Source organism: Eulemur rufifrons, chromosome 7 (assembly GCF_041146395.1).
Source record: "Eulemur rufifrons isolate Redbay chromosome 7, OSU_ERuf_1, whole genome shotgun sequence".
NCBI classification, from domain to species: Eukaryota; Metazoa; Chordata; class Mammalia; order Primates; family Lemuridae; genus Eulemur; species Eulemur rufifrons.
Genome location: NC_090989.1, coordinates 216,013,737 through 216,029,764, shown reverse-complemented (window position 1 = coordinate 216,029,764; position 16,028 = coordinate 216,013,737). Strand labels below are relative to the sequence as shown.

At 32.6% G+C, this 16,028-nt stretch overlaps 1 protein-coding gene across 4 annotated transcripts in view; it reads left to right on the top strand.

Annotated features, from left to right (window-relative positions):
* VPS13A (vacuolar protein sorting 13 homolog A) overlaps positions 1–16,028 on the top strand; it is a 227,052-nt gene that overhangs the window by 127,625 nt on the left and 83,399 nt on the right. For all 4 annotated transcript variants that reach the window (XM_069476374.1, XM_069476372.1, XM_069476375.1 and 1 more), the window contains 6 exons: positions 2,031–2,123; positions 2,641–2,997; positions 4,171–4,272; positions 6,050–6,208; positions 6,373–6,628; positions 7,989–8,149. In XM_069476374.1, coding sequence (XP_069332475.1) covers positions 2,031–2,123; positions 2,641–2,997; positions 4,171–4,272; positions 6,050–6,208; positions 6,373–6,628; positions 7,989–8,149 — 1,128 coding nt within the window. The remainder of the gene's footprint in view (positions 1–2,030; positions 2,124–2,640; positions 2,998–4,170; positions 4,273–6,049; positions 6,209–6,372; positions 6,629–7,988; positions 8,150–16,028) is intronic.

Genomic DNA, 16,028 nt, shown 5'->3' with positions numbered 1-16,028 from the left:
CATGTGTAAGTTACTACAACCAAAGCTATTATTTATTCATAGTTTTTTTTTTTGCTAGAAAACTGGTGAACTGGTGTTTTATTTGCTAATCTCTGTATTCTTCCTATCCTCGCTTCACCTTAATTTAGTGAAGGCTACTTTAACAATACGTTTTGGAGGAGAGAGATATTATAATTCTTACTATCATCATCATTATTATTATTATTTGCCACAGACTAGTTCCTATGTCTGAATTTAACAAGAATTGCCAGAAACAGAGGATCCATGGTCTTAGCTCTTGCTGAGGCTCCTCTTTAGAACTTGAGTTTTTCAGTGTTAGCATGTTTTCCTTTCTTCTAATAGTATTTGCAAGCAGCAGAATGAAGTAGCTAATAGCAACATTCTGAAGACTTGCTAAATTTTTAGTCCTTTTTTTTTTTTTAACCACATAGTCTGCCTTCCCTAGGTATCAGCAGTAGCAATTTTACCAAATATTTTGCTATACCATATTTAGGGTCACCAGCTTTATATTTTGAAACATCCCTTGTCCTTCAATTACTAGATCAATCACTAATATTTTTACTTTGCAGCAGTGTCAACTTCTAGGTAGGAAATTTTGGGTTAGTTAGGACATAAACTCGGCTGCTATAACAAGTGACTAAAGCATGGTAGAAGTACATTTTTCCTTGTAAGAATATGGTATAATGTAGGGAAATCGGGCTCTTTTTATCTCGTTCTACTATTCGTAGGATATAACCTAACCTGCTTGTACAAAGATAGTTTACAGCTCATCCACCTTAGTTTGTTGGAAGTGAGTGCTTGTGGTAAGGAGAGATTGTGAAGGGATCAAGGATACCTCTTCTTTCTAAGTACTATCCAGCAATTGCACATACTACTTCACTCACATCACTTTTGGCCAGAATTTTGTAATATATCAAACCACAGTTTTAAGGGAGCACAACAAAGTAAGTCTTTGAAAACAAAGAATCAAAATGTTGTTTGCTTGGTTCTCTTCACTGTATATTTGTTTTCAATTTTATCATTATTGTTCTTTCTATTTTGGGGTGTTAAATGGCTATTATTTTTCTAACTTCTTGATGGATATTTAGATAATTAATTTTCAGTCTTTCTTCTTTTCTAGTATATGCATTTAAGGCTATAATTTTTCCTGTACAACATTAGCTATATATGCTAGTTGTGATAATGTTGGATTTTTATCATTTCATTAAAACTACTTTTTCATTTCTGTTTTTATTTTTTACCCATAGGTTAGGAGGGTTTTGCTTAATATCCAAATATTTGGGGGTTTTCTAGTTATCTTTTTATTATTGACTTATGCCTTTATTTCACTGTAATCTGTTAATATACTCTGATTTTAATCTTTTGAAATGTATTAAGACTTGTTTTTATGGCCTAGGGCATAAGTCCATTGAAAAACAGTGTAGTTTTTTGTTTGGAGCAGTGTTCAGATCAATTTTGTCCATTACGTTGTTCAGATCTTTTGTGTTCTTAGAGACTTTGTGGAGGGGGGTGTCTGTTGTTTTATCAGCTACTGAAAGAGGTTTATTAAAATCTGTTTTGATTGTGAATTTAGCTGTTTTTGTTTCTGTTAATATTTGCTTTATATATTTTGAAGCTATGTCATTCAGGTATGTACACATTTAGAATTATTAAATCTTCTTGGTAGATTTAAAGTCCCTTTTATTATTAAGACATAACCTGTTTAGAAATAATTCTTCTCTTAGTAAAATAAAATATGTAAGTTTTATATGTTTTTCATATATTTAAGAAATGCTTCTACTTACTTTTTTATATTAATGTTATTGCTAATAGTATTGCTAGCACTTTTTATTTATTACAAATAATAAATAAAGAGGATAATTAAGAAGTGTGTTATTGAGTCATTTGATTTTTAATAAAGTTATTTTTTACTAACTTGTTTATTTGACATACTTAGCTATTACTAGGAATGTCTTTAAATAGAAATATTTTCATATTTCTTATGTATCTAATCAAACATTAATTTAGTGATACTAACTTTTCTCTTATAGGTTTTGCAGCCCTGTGACTTGTTTTATCAGACTACTCAGATGGGTACAAATCCACAAGTGACTGATGTTTCAGTAAAATCCCTGACACTAAAGGTAAATTAAAGGATAATCATTCAAATCTTTAGTGTACTTTTTAAAAAATTAGTAAAACCTAGAAACAGGCAATTATTATAGTAAGTCTTTTAATTGTTTAGCAAAATAGATGCATTTGTGTTTTTGAAACTATATTTTTATAAGACATTTACAGAATATATTTTTTAATATACATTTCATAATGATTGTTATCCTATTATTGGCGTTTGACTGCTTTGTATTAACATTTAATATCTTTGTATTACATATGGTTGAAATTATACTTGATCAGTTTAAAATCTGTGATTCATGTGAATATTTTAACATCAAAATTAGATATGATAATTTAAATTTTTTTATATCATTAATATAGTGGTAATAAATTTATAGGCAGCAAGTTGTATCTATGATTTTGTGGTAGTGATGTTCAATATTAATTCCTCATCCTCCAGCAAATATATTTACTGTTTTTTGAAATAAGTAATTCTGAAAGTGGTATGTATAGATTTTTTTATTAGTTTAATTTTTTTCCACTTAGGTTTCACCAGTTATTATAAATACCATTATTACCATAACTTCAGTGCTTTATACAACTAAGGAAACTATCCCAAAAGAAACTGCTTCTTCTACAGCACATTTATGGGAAAAGATGGACACAAAGAATCTAAAAATGTGGTTCCTTGAAGAATCAAATGAAACTGAAAACACAGCTCCTGCAACTGAATTGGTACCCACGGGAGAAATGATAAAAATGAAGATTGATTCTATTTTTATAGTTCTCGAGGCTGGAATTGGTCATAGAACAGTGCCTATGCTTTTGGCAAAGTCAAGTTTTTCAGGGGAAGGCAAAAACTGGAGTTCCTTAATAAATCTCCACTGTCAGCTTGAGCTAGAAGTAAGCATACATGGTATTTTTCAAGTTTTATAACAGATAATGATACACATGGAATATTATGGGACTCTTAGCTCTGTAAATTAAGTTTATTATAAATAAAATGTTGGCTCAAAAACTTTTGAAAGAAAGCTTATAAATTTTGCTCTTGAATAATAGCTTTTATGTATAATTACTTTTACTTTTAAAGTATATAGTCACTAATTAAGTGTATTTCAATTGATGTTATCAACTTAAAGGTAATGTATTATTAGACACAGTTGTTGATTAGATTCCAAATTCTTTTTTTTAAGAGTTAAAATTGAATACCTTTTTTATTTAAAAGGATAATAGTTTGAATTTCTGAATATATGCATAATATTTTCTAATAGTAATATAAAGAATTAGAAGGGTATACCTTCTATTTTTATATAACATAGAACCTTTATACTCTAGTGAGAGTCCATGAAGATCTTTCAAATTTTCATGTGAGAGCACTTTAAAACCAGTTTTTTTAGTTGAGATTATTTGGGAGATGATTTGAACAAACATTTTGCTTCAGAATTTATCTACATAAAATCATCTTGAGGGATATTTTCATTAAAATTAATTGAGTTTATGTCTATTTGAATTAATCTGATGTTCTACCTTATAACAGTGAATATGAAAATGTATAAGCTGTTATATTATTTGTGTTGATACAGAGTTGTGTACTAATAGAGCTAAAACTGTGTCTAGATTTCAGATTTGCAAATTTTGGTTAGAATTTTGTATATTTTGCAGAGGATTTGATCTAGGATGTCCAAGAAGTTCAGGGGATTCAAATACTCAGGTACTCACTTGCCTTCAAGGGCTTTCAGTGAGTGAAGGTAGACAGACATGTTTAAAAATGTCAATAATATGTATTAGAAAAACACAGTGTTTGATGTTTACCCTAGCCTGGAAGTCAGGGAAAGATGCTTAAAAGGGGGTTTTACCTGGACTGTATTGTGAAGCACAAATATGGATTGTGAAGTCAGCTAGGTGAGGAAAATGCTTGAGGGAATGCTTATAGGAAGCCACTGAGTGCCATGCAGTCTGGTTTTCACGTAGAAGAAATGGCAGGGCCAAAAGACATGGTGGTGGGTAACAGCATGGAAGATCCTTTTATAAAATACCAGAATACTTCATTTAAAGAATTAAAAATTCTCTCTGTAGGTGCATTACTATAATGAAATGTTTGGTGTGTGGGAGCCTTTGCTTGAACCCCTAGAAATTGATCAGACTGAGGATTTTAGACCATGGAATCTTGGAATTAAGGTATATATATGTGTGTATGCGTGCGTGCGTGTGTGTGTGTTAAAGACTTTAATTTTTTAGGACAGATTTAGATTCATAGAAAATTTGAGAAGAAGGTACAGAGATTTCTCATATACTCCCTTCCCCCAGACATGTATAGCCTCCCCCATCAAGGTATATTTGAAGTCTGAAAAAAATTTCAAAAATTGAGGATGTTTACATCTCAGTTACACACTAGACACTTTAATTTTAATCACAACAAAGTTCAAGTTTTCTCATCGTGAGTCTTGTCCACATGCTTCCCTGTTTGACCTCTGAATAATCCAAGCCCAGATTCTAATACAAATAATTATGTAACATTAACATGTGCTAGACATTCTAAATAATGTATCTTGTTTTTAATCTTTACAACAAGGCTCTCAGAAAGATAGTTTTTATCCCTATTTTAACATGTGAACAGGCAGAGGCCAGAGAGGTTAGAGTTCTTGAAGTAATGATAGCTACAAAATGGAAGAGGTAGGATGCAAATCCAGCTGCAGAGTCTCAATTTTTAACTACTATGTTGTAATGCCTCTGTCATCTTCTTATAGGTTGTTGTCTATCCCAAGTTTCCTTTGTCCTCTGAAGGGTGAATAGATAGATAGATAGCTACATACATACACATAGAAAGAATATGTGTTAATATTTGTTTGAAATATATTGTGACTTTATGTATTCATAAGAATTGGGACCTTTAGATGGATGAAATTGTGCTTCTGAAGGAAGAGACTGCAGAAGTACAAACATGTCTCCTGCCTAGTAATGATTCAGTCAACCTGCCAAAAAATTTTTAGTGGCTTAAAGCCATTTAAAGTAACAACAAAAGTGGCTAGTTTGGTATGTCCAGCTTTTTTGTATTAAGATCATTTAATTTAATTTTGTAGACATTTTGGATGAAGGATTTGAATAAAAGAATTCCTTTGATGGTTTTAGGTCAGAATATACATGGTCAAGGGAATCTATGAATCCTAAAAAGTGGCAAATGGCGTTGATTATTAATCCTAGGTTTATAGCACTGTTCTGCTGCTATTGTCTGACTTTTTAAGTCCCTAGGTTTCTCTTCTTTACTTAGTAGCATGACAAATAGACTGAATTACCCTTCTTTGTCTGAATTTCTATGTTACTATGAAGTAAATGCTTTTAAATTACATTCAGATGCCACGTACACATAGTAATTTTAAGGGTTTCTTTTACTTCTAAATTGTACCTACCATTTTCCTTTCACTGCAGATGAAATATAATTGTTTTGTTTTTGTTTTGTTTTAAAAGACAAGGTCTTGCTCTGTTGCTAAGGCTGGGGTGCAGTGGTGCAATCATAGCTCACTGCAACCTCAAACTACTAGGCTCAAGTAATCCTCTTGCCTCAGCCTCCCAAGTAGCTAGGACTATAGGCGCATACCACCATGCGTGGCTAGTTTTTAAAATTTTTTTATACAGACACAGTTTCACTGTGTTGCCCAGGCTGGTCTCTAACTCCTGGCCTCAAGCAGTCCTCCTGCGTTGGCTTCCCAAAGTGCTGGGATTATAGGCGTGAGCCAGTATATCCGGTCCATGGGTGATTTTTTCCTCTAATACTCTTCCCATCCACTGTGACTTTAGTTGGTGATGTCCACGTAATTTCAGTAAGACAGAACAGATAAAATGTATAGCTCTCCCTAATGTTGTTATTGGGATTAGAATAATCTTTAGATTATTTTTACTTTGCAGGATGAGTTCTAGGAATGCATTTTTCTTATGTTTCTATAATTTATCATTTTAGATGAAAAAGAAGGCAAAAAAGGCCATTGTTAAGTCAGATACTGAAGAAGAAAACTACAAAGTGCCAGAATATAAAACTATCATCAGTTTCTATTCAAAAGACCAATTAAACATTACATTATCCAAATGTGGTCTCGTAATGTTAAATAATTTAGCCAAGGTAAGAAGAGATTGAAACTGTGAAAGTTGAGATACTAGTCTGAGTTGATCTGTGTATTGTGTAAGAAGTTTGTTGCTTACTTATGTGTCATGTGTCCATTAGTGCTCTGCTTGTCATTTAGTTTTCCACATTTCATTTTATTTAAGATAATTTTTCCTTATTAGGCATTTACAGAAGCTGCCACTGGATCTTCACCTGTCTTCATAAGGGATCTAGCACCATTTATGATTTTAAATTCTCTTGGACTTACTATTTCTATTTCACCAAGTGATTCTTTTAGTGTACTCAACGTTCCTATGGCAAAATCATATATATTGAAAAACGATGAGAGTTTAAGTATGGATTATGTTCGAACTAAAGACAGTGATCACTTCAGTGCAATGACTAGCCTAAGCAGCAAACTCTTCTTCATTCTTCTCAGTAAGTGATTTATTAGCTTCCTAGGGCTTTAATTTGTTTTAAATTACATTTTAAATGCCATTTTACTCATTAGTAGTATCTTAACAGGGTTTTCTAAATCTCCTTCTTGATAGGTTGGGAACTATTTTTTGCCTTTGGAGTGTTTTGCTTGCCATTGTCACTAAATCTTTGTATTCCAAATTTTTTCTTTATCCACTCATTATTTAGAACACAGTAATGTACTGCTTTGTTGTGGGGAAGAAAAATAGATCTCATCCTCACTCAGCTTTTACAGGCCATAGATATTTAGGTGTTGGTGGTAGTTGTTTTAACCATATTTGGTATGACTTGATATTATTCCATCAGTTTTGCACCTGAATAATGAATTCAAATTAAATTCAAATTCATGAAAATAGCACATTTTTAATGGTTTTGGGGTTTGTAAATGGTTTTTTATGTTCTGCCTATTGAGGTGGAAGCTTTTTCCTTTGTCTTTTCTGCTTCCAGAAGTTTTTCATTTTTATAGGAGATGAAATATGTTAATATGAATTTTTAAATTATCATAATATCTAGTCATTGTGAAGTTAAATAGTCCCGAAGCCACACCCACACCACTTTTTGCTATTCTGGCATTTGAATAGTTATTGAGGAGGGCATCATTTGAAAGGCTAATTAGATATGGGGAGCAGGACAGGATACTGAAACCTAGCTAGTGCTCTCTTCTAGTTAGGAAATAATGTGTAACAGGTGTTCCACGTGTTGTCATAGCATTGTCAATGAATTGTTCTCATCAATATTACCTCTATTTGTTTTTAAACTAACATTTTAATGGATGGGAGTTGTAAATGAAATTTATGCAAATAAGTAATTTCATTCCCAGTATAACATGTGCGTTAGATAAATAGATAAATTTTATTAAATCAAATCCAAAATATAACTAAAAAGTGACACAAGCTACTAAAAAAATTAAAAACTGAAAAACTGTACCTACCTTGGTATTTGCCTTCATCTGCCTGAAGGTATTAAGCTGTGGTTATTATGACAGCAAGCCAGAGATCAGTGTTCTTATGTTTTATAATTCCTCTCAGGTATTTTTGAAAGATTTGCTATTATTGTGCTTAGGTTCAACTCCTGAATGAGATTTTTTTTCTAAAGAAAAAAAAATTGAGGGGGAAAGATGCTTTGAAAGTTCTGTGACTACTGTGGAAATACATGGTGACTTCTTGAAATATTGTTTTATATGGATTATATCCAAAGACTTCAGTGACTATTATCTATAAGTTTAAGGCAATCATCTGATATTTCTGGTATTTAACATATACTTCAAATTAATATGTAATGAATTATAATAAAAACTTTTAAACATATTTATTTAATTTAGCACCTGTTAATCACTCTACTGCTGATAAGATTCCTTTAACAAAAGTGGGACGACGTCTGTACACTGTAAGGCACAGAGAATCTGGAGTTGAAAGATCTATTGTTTGTCAGATTGATACAGTGGAAGGAAGCAAGAAGGTAACAATTCGCTCCCCAGTACAGGTACGAAATGATCAATTTGGGGGGAAGTTCTATTACGCATATCTGTGTGCTAATAAAAAAATAAACTAAAGCAAATGATTACCAGAAGAGTATAAAGTGGAATAGAAATACAGCTAATATCAAAAAGAAGACTCATCATCAGCAATTGCCTTACTCTGTTATGACCAGTGGTAAGATGTTGTTCAATATATATGTAATTTTTATGAGACTATTTTGTAAAATCTTTTTTGGAGTATTATTTTATTAATAAAATACTCGTCAGTATTTTGTTTTAGGTCTTTATATTACATATACATAATTTTTCCTTGATTAGAGAATTTTTAAAATAATTAGAGAAATAGAAAAAATTTTACAGCTTTATTGAGATACATATAATAAACTGCATATATTTAAAGTTGATAACTTTTGACACAAAAATACACTTACGAAACCATCATTGCAGTCAAGGTAATGAACATGTTTATTACTCAAAAAATTTTTTTAATCTCCCCACTTTCCCATTCCCAGGCATTTACTGATCTGTTCTCAGTGTATATTAGTTATACAGTATAGCACTTTATATTAAATGGAATGGAGTACAGATGGAGTTTGGCTTCTTTCACTCAGCAAAATTTTGTATGTATGTATCAACTTATGTGTATCAGTGTTGTTACCTGCAGTTACATGTTGCTGAGTATTAGGCTATTAGGTATGGAATGTCTGATTTCCTTAGGTACTAAGTTGGACAGTTGATATCTCTGACATTTCACGTTGACACTTCCTGTTTTATGTTTATTGTGAAGATACATCCTCATTCTTTCAAACACACATTTGGCTTGTGATTATCTTTCAGTTTTTTTTTAGGGCAATTTTTGGGAAACCATGGATAAGTAAAACATTCGTATTATTTTTTAATATGAATTCCATTGTGGAACCAGTACAGCACAGACAGCTTGAAATATCAACAAAGTGTTTGGGAAGGATGTATCTAATGAACACACAGTACATCGATGGTTTGAGAAGTTCCATTCTGGTGATTTTAATCTTGAAAATCAGCCATGTGGGTGACTTGAGACCAAGGTGGATAATGATGAGCTGAAAGCTACAGTGGAAGCTCAAATCCATCTCAATCCACATGTGAATTAGCAGCAAGATTTGATGTTTACTATTCCAACAATATTGGGCCATTTGAAACAAATGGGCAAGGTAAAGAAGCTGGATAGATGAGTACTGCATGAATTAAATGAACATCAGAAGAGACATCATCTTAAAGCTTGCCTTTCTCCTCTGTCATGTCATAAAGGCAAACCATTTCTACACTGTATTGTTATGTGTGATGAAAAATGAATTCTTTTTGACAATTGCAAGTGTTTGGCACAATGGTTGGGCAAAGATGAAGTGCCGAAACACAGTCCAAAACCAAATATTCATCAAACAAAGATAATGGTGTCTGTTTGGTGGTCTGTTGCTGGTATTATCCACTACAGCTTCATGAAACCTATTCAGTTGATTACAGTGGATGTCTACTGCAACCAACTGGATAAAATAACGAAGATGCTTGTGATTAAGCAAATGAAATGGGTCAATAGAGACAGGACAATCCTCTTGTAAAACAACATGTCACACAAACAACGCTGTTCAAACTACAGAGGCTGGACTTGGAAACTCTCTGTCATCCACCGTATTCACCAGACCTTGCACCAACTGATTACCACTTCTTCCAGGCTTTGGATCACTTCTTGCAAGGAAAAATATTCAATTCTCAACAAGCTATGGAAAATGCCTTTTGCGATTTCATTGCCACGAGTTCTTCAGCCTTCTTGACTGCTGGCATAAGCAAGCTAGTGTTAAGACAGCAAAACTATGTTGATAGTTTAGGCACATACTTTGAGTAATTATGCTGCTTCTTGTTTGAGATATGGTAAACTACACTTTTGATTCAAAATCAGACATTTCTTATTTAATGTCCTAATATTATATAGATAGATGTACCACATATCCATTTTGAGTCAATCTTTGTATATGGTGTGAGATTGAGGTTCATTTACTTTTCTATGTGGATTTTTTCCAAAGGATTCTAGGTCCTTTTCATTTCCATTTAAATTTGAGAATCAGGTTATCATTTTTTATCAAAAATTTGGATAAAATTGGCTTGGGTATTTTTGGTTTGTTTTTTTAGGTTTTTTTTTGTTTTTTTCTGTCACCCATGCTGGAGTTCTATGGTGTGATCACAGCTCACTGCAGCCCTGAACTGCTGGCCTCAAGCAATCTTTTCACCTCAGCCTCCCAAGTAGCTTGGATTACAGGCATGTGCCATCATGCTCAACTAATTTTTTTGTTTGTTTTTTGTAGAGATGGGATCTCACTATGTTACCCAGGCTAGTCTGGAACTCCTGACCTCAAGCGATCCTCCTGCCTCAGCTTCCCAAAGTGCTGGGACTATAGGCATGAGCCACCATGCTCTGCCTAAAATTGGCTTGTTTTTTAAATTTTAAATTTTGATTATTCATTGCTAGTATTTAAAAATACAGTTTACTTATATTAAGTAAAAATACAGTTTACTTATATTAAGTTTACTTATATTAAGCTGTATTTTGTAAATTACTAGACTCACATATCCTAGTAGAATGTTGTAGGTTTAGACAGTTATGATATCTGCAAATAAAGACATTTTTACTTCTTCCTTTCCAGTCTAGATGTGTTTTATTTTATATTATTTTTCTTGCCTGTTATACTGGTTAGAACTAAACACAATTTGAGTAAAAGTGGTAAGAGCACATGTTTTTTGCCTTGTTCACTCATTCACCATTAACACATTAACTGCCATGTGAGCTATATTTACTCACACTAGTTTTGAGCTCAGGGCCTCATGAAGCATTTGTAACTCACAGGTCTGTTTACCCTTGGGAGCTGTGTGAACTATTTTTCAAGTTGCATATAACTCATGCACAAAAAACAATAAAAAATAACAAAATTTTCATTAAATTAGAAAGGAACATTTTGTTTGTGAGGTTTTTATTCTATTTTTGTAATAAAACACTATGGCTCCAAGGGAAATTTTTTTTTTCTAGTGTGGCAGTCAATGTGTTAAGCATGATTTGAGTTGTAGTTTTTTGTAGATGCCTTTTCTCAGGTTGAAAACAATTCCTTTGATTCCTAGTGTGCTAATAGTTTTTTAATCAGGAATGGATGTTGGATCTTGTCAAATTCTTTTTCTGTATTTATTAAGATGTTATATTTTTTAGGCATAGATGGTGCCTACCTAAAACTGATACAAGCCATATATGACAAACCCACAGCCAACATCATACTGAATGGGGAAAAATTGAAAAGATTCCCACTTAGAATTGGAATCAGACAAGTGTGCCCACTGTCTCCACTGCTTATTCAACATAGTGTTGGAAGTCCTTGCGAGAGCAATCAGGCAAGAGAGCAGAATCAAGGGTGTCCAAATGGGGACAGAAGAGATCAAACTCTCACTCTTTGCTGATGATTTGATATTATATCTAGAAAACTCCAAGGATTCAACCAAGAGACTCCTGGAATTGATAAATGAATTCAGTAAATTCTCAGGATACAAAATCAATACACACAAATCAGAGGCATTCACATATGCCAATAACAGTCAAACTGAGAACCAAATCAAAGACTTAGTACCCTTCACAATAGAACAAAGAAAATAAACTACCTAGGAATATGTTTAACTAAGGAGGTGAAAGACCTCTACAGGGAGAACTATGAAACACTGAGGAAGGAAATTGCAGAGCACGTAAACAGGTGGAAAACCATACCATGCTCGTGGATTGGAAGAATCAACATTGTTAAAATGTCTATGCTGCCCAAAGTGATCTACAGATTGAATGCAATTCCTATTAAATTACCAACATCATTTTTCACAGATATAGAAAAAATAATTTTATGCTTTGTATGGAACCAGAGATGACCCCATTTAGCAAAAGCAATTTTAGGCAATAAGAACTAAATGGAAGGTATTAATTTACCAGACTTCAAACTATACTACAAGGCCGTGGTTATTAAAACAGCTTGGTGTTGGCATAAGAACAGGGACACAGACCAGTGGAACAGAACTGAGAATCCAGATATAAAACCATTCTCATATAGCCATCTAATCTTTGACAAAGCAGATAAAAACATACGCTGGGGAAAAGAATCCTTATTCAATAAATGGTACTGGGAAAACTGGATAGCCACATGTAGAAGACTGGAACAGGACCCACACCTTTCACCTCTCACAAAAATCAAATCACGGTGGATAACAGACTTAAACCTAAGGTGTGCAACTATTAGAATTCTAGAAGAAATTGTGGGAAAAACTCTTACAGACATTGGCCTAGGCAAAGAATTTATGAAGATGACCCCAAAGGCAATCACAGCAACAACAAAAATAAATAAATGGGACCTGATTAAATTAAAAAGCTTCTGCACAGCCAAAGAAACTGTCATGAGAGCAAATAGACAATCTACAGAATGGGAAAAAAAATTTCACGTTACATATCTGATAAAGGACTGATAACTACAATCTATTTAGAACTCAGGAAAATCAGCAAGAAAAAACCAAACAACCCTATCAAAAAATGGGCAAAGGACATGAATAGAAATTTTTCAAAAGAAGCCTGAAGAATGGCCAACAAACACATGAAAAAATGCTCAACATCTCTAATCATCAGGGAAATGCAGATCAAAACCACAATGAGATATCACTTAACTCCAATGAGAATAATCTTTATCAAAAAGTCCCAAAACAATCAATGTTGGTATGGATGCAAAGAGACAGGAACACTCATACACTGCTTGGTGGGACTGCAAACTAGTGCAACCTCTGGGGAAAGCAATATGGAGATACCTTAAACAGATACAAATAGACCTACCATTTGATCCAGAAATCTCATTATTGGGCTATCTACCTAAAAGAACAAAAGACATTCTATAACAAAGACATCTTCACCCAAATGTTTATAGCAGCACAATTCACAATTGCAGAGATGTGGAAACAACCCAAGTGCCCATCAATACATGAGTGAATTAATAAAATGTGGTATATGTATACCATGGAGTACTACTCAGCTATAAGAAACAATGGTGATATAGCACTTCTTATATTTCCCTGGATAGAGCTGGAACCCATTCTACTAAGTGAAGTATCCCAAGAATGGAAAAATAAGCACCACATGTACTCACCATCAAATTGGTTTCACTGATGATCACCTAAGAGCACATTTAGGAATAACATTAATCAGGTGTCAGGCAGATGTGAGTGGGGGGAGGGGATGGGTATATACATACATAAGAAGTGCAATGTGCACCATCGAGGGGATGGAAGCTCTGATTCAGGGGGGCAGGCAAGGGCAATATACATAACCTAAACTTTCATACCCCCATAATATGCTGAAATTAAAAAAAGATGTTATATTTTTGAAATTTGTTAGTATGATGAATGACATTGATTTTTAAGTATTAAATCAACTGCATTCTTAGGATAAATCTCACTTGATTATGAAGTATTAACCTTTTAGTATATTGTTGGATTTGATTTGTTAATATTATGTTTAGATTTTTGCCTTTATATTCATGGGGAATATTGGTTTAGAGTTTTAATGTCTTATGGGAAGATTTTTAAGTGCAGGTTCAATTTATTTAATAGATGCAAGGCTATTCAGGTTACCTATTACTTTTGAGTAAGCTCTTCTAGTAATTCTCTGTCTTTTATGAACTTGTCCATTTCAGCTAAGTTTATGAATTTATTGACCTTAAGTTTTTATAATATTCCCTTATTTTAACATGTATAAATTTGCAATCATGTCCCCTTTTTCATACCTGATGTTGCTAAGTTCTGTCTTTTCCAGTTCTTTCTGATTACTTTGGCTACGGTTTTATCAATTTTATTGATCCTAAAGAATCAACTTATGTTTTATTAGTTTTCCCTTTGATCATTATTATTTGCTTTCCTCTGGTTACTTCAGATTTAGCTTTTTTTCTGCTTTCTTAAGGTGGTACTGAGGTCATTGTTTTAAGGCCTATCTCTTCTAATGTAGGTGTTTAGTGTCATGTATTTCCCCTAAAAGCCTGCTCTGATGGCATCTCACATATTCTAATATATTGTTTTTTCATATTTATTCGGTTCATAATACTTTATAATTTCTCTTGTTGTTTTTTTCTTTGATCTGTTCGTTGTTTAGAATTGTGTTGAGAATGTTTACAAATATTTGGGGACTTTATGCAGAGATGTGTTATTGATTTTCTAATTCTGTGGTTAGAAAAAATATATTGTGTGACTTGCAGATTTAGGAGTTTGTGGAGAATTGCTTCATGACCCAGAATATGGTCTATCTTGGTAAATTTTCAAAAGAATGTATATTTTGTTGTTGGCCTGAATATTCTATAAATGTCAAGTTGGCTTATAGTCTTTTTCAAATCTTCTTTATAGTTATTTATTTTCTGTTCACTTGTTCTCTCATTGACAGACAGAGGAGTGTTGACATATCCAACTATAAAAGTGGATTTATCTGTTTTCTCATTTCAGTTCTATGAGTTTCTGTTTCATGTATTTTGATATTAGATGCAAAAGTATTTAAAAATATTGCATCTTTAGACAATATTGAACCCTTTGTCATTATGAAATAACCTTCTTTATCTTCGGTAATAGGCCTTGCCCTAAAATCTACTTTGTCTAATATTAATATTGCTAGCTTTCTTTTAGTGTTACTGTGGTATATCTTTTTCCACTTTTTAAATTTTTATGTCATTCAAGTATTTATATTAAAAGTGGGTTTTCTGTATGTACCATATAGTTGGTTCTTGGTTTTTTACCTAATCTGAAAATGTATGCCTTTTTACTGGGGTAAGTAAACCATTTATATTTAATTTGCTTATTGATATGGTTGAGATTAAATTTACTATCTTAGTTTTTTTTTTCTATTTGTCTCATTTGTTGTTTGCTTCTATTTTTCTGGGTTTTTCCCTCTTTCTTTTCTTTCTTTTTTTTGTGATTAAGTGAGCATTATTATGATTTGATTTTAACTCCTTGGGTTACTTGCTACATCTCTATATACCTCTTTGTGTTTTGTTTTTCAGTTGTTGCTTTGGGGCTTCATCAAGTACATGTTTAACTTTGTTTATCAACTTTCAAGTAGTAGTACGTAACTTCACATGGAATTAAAACTTTAGAGCAGTATACTTCCATTTTTCTCTCCCATAACTTGTATAATTGTATTCATAACATTTCTGTGCCTATACATGTTAGCTGCCCCACGATACATGTTATTATTTTTCTTTAAATAGTGAATTATCTTTTAAATAATTTTTAAAGTAATAAAAACTAATATTTTCCATCACTTTTTCTGCTTTTCATAGTACAATCTCATAGTGCAGATTTACTAGTGATGAATTCTTTTGGTTTTTATTTTACATTTATGTGTTAAGAGATATTTTCACTGAGTATAGAATCTAGGTTGGTAGAATTTTTTCCTCCATACTTTAAAAATGTTATTCTGTTGTCTTTTAGAGTAGATTGTTTTTGATCAGAAGTCTCCTTTTTTCCCCATATTTGTTCTTCTACAAAATCTGTTTGCTTTTTCTTTAGCTGCTTTTGTGATTTTTTTCTTTGTAATTGGTTTTAAGCAATTTGGTTATGATAAATCTTAGTGTAATTCATGTTTTTTTTGTACTTGGAGGTTATTGAGCTTCTTGAAATTGTGGATTTATAGTTTTCATCAACTTCAGAAAATTTTTGCCATTCTTTCTTTAAATATTTTTTCTGTCTTCCTCCTCTCTTCTCTCCTTCAGGTACCAGTTAGATGTATATTAGGGTCTTTGGACCTGTCCCATGGTTCAATAATTCCATGTTCATCTTTTCATTCAGCTCTTTATCCCTATGTGTTTC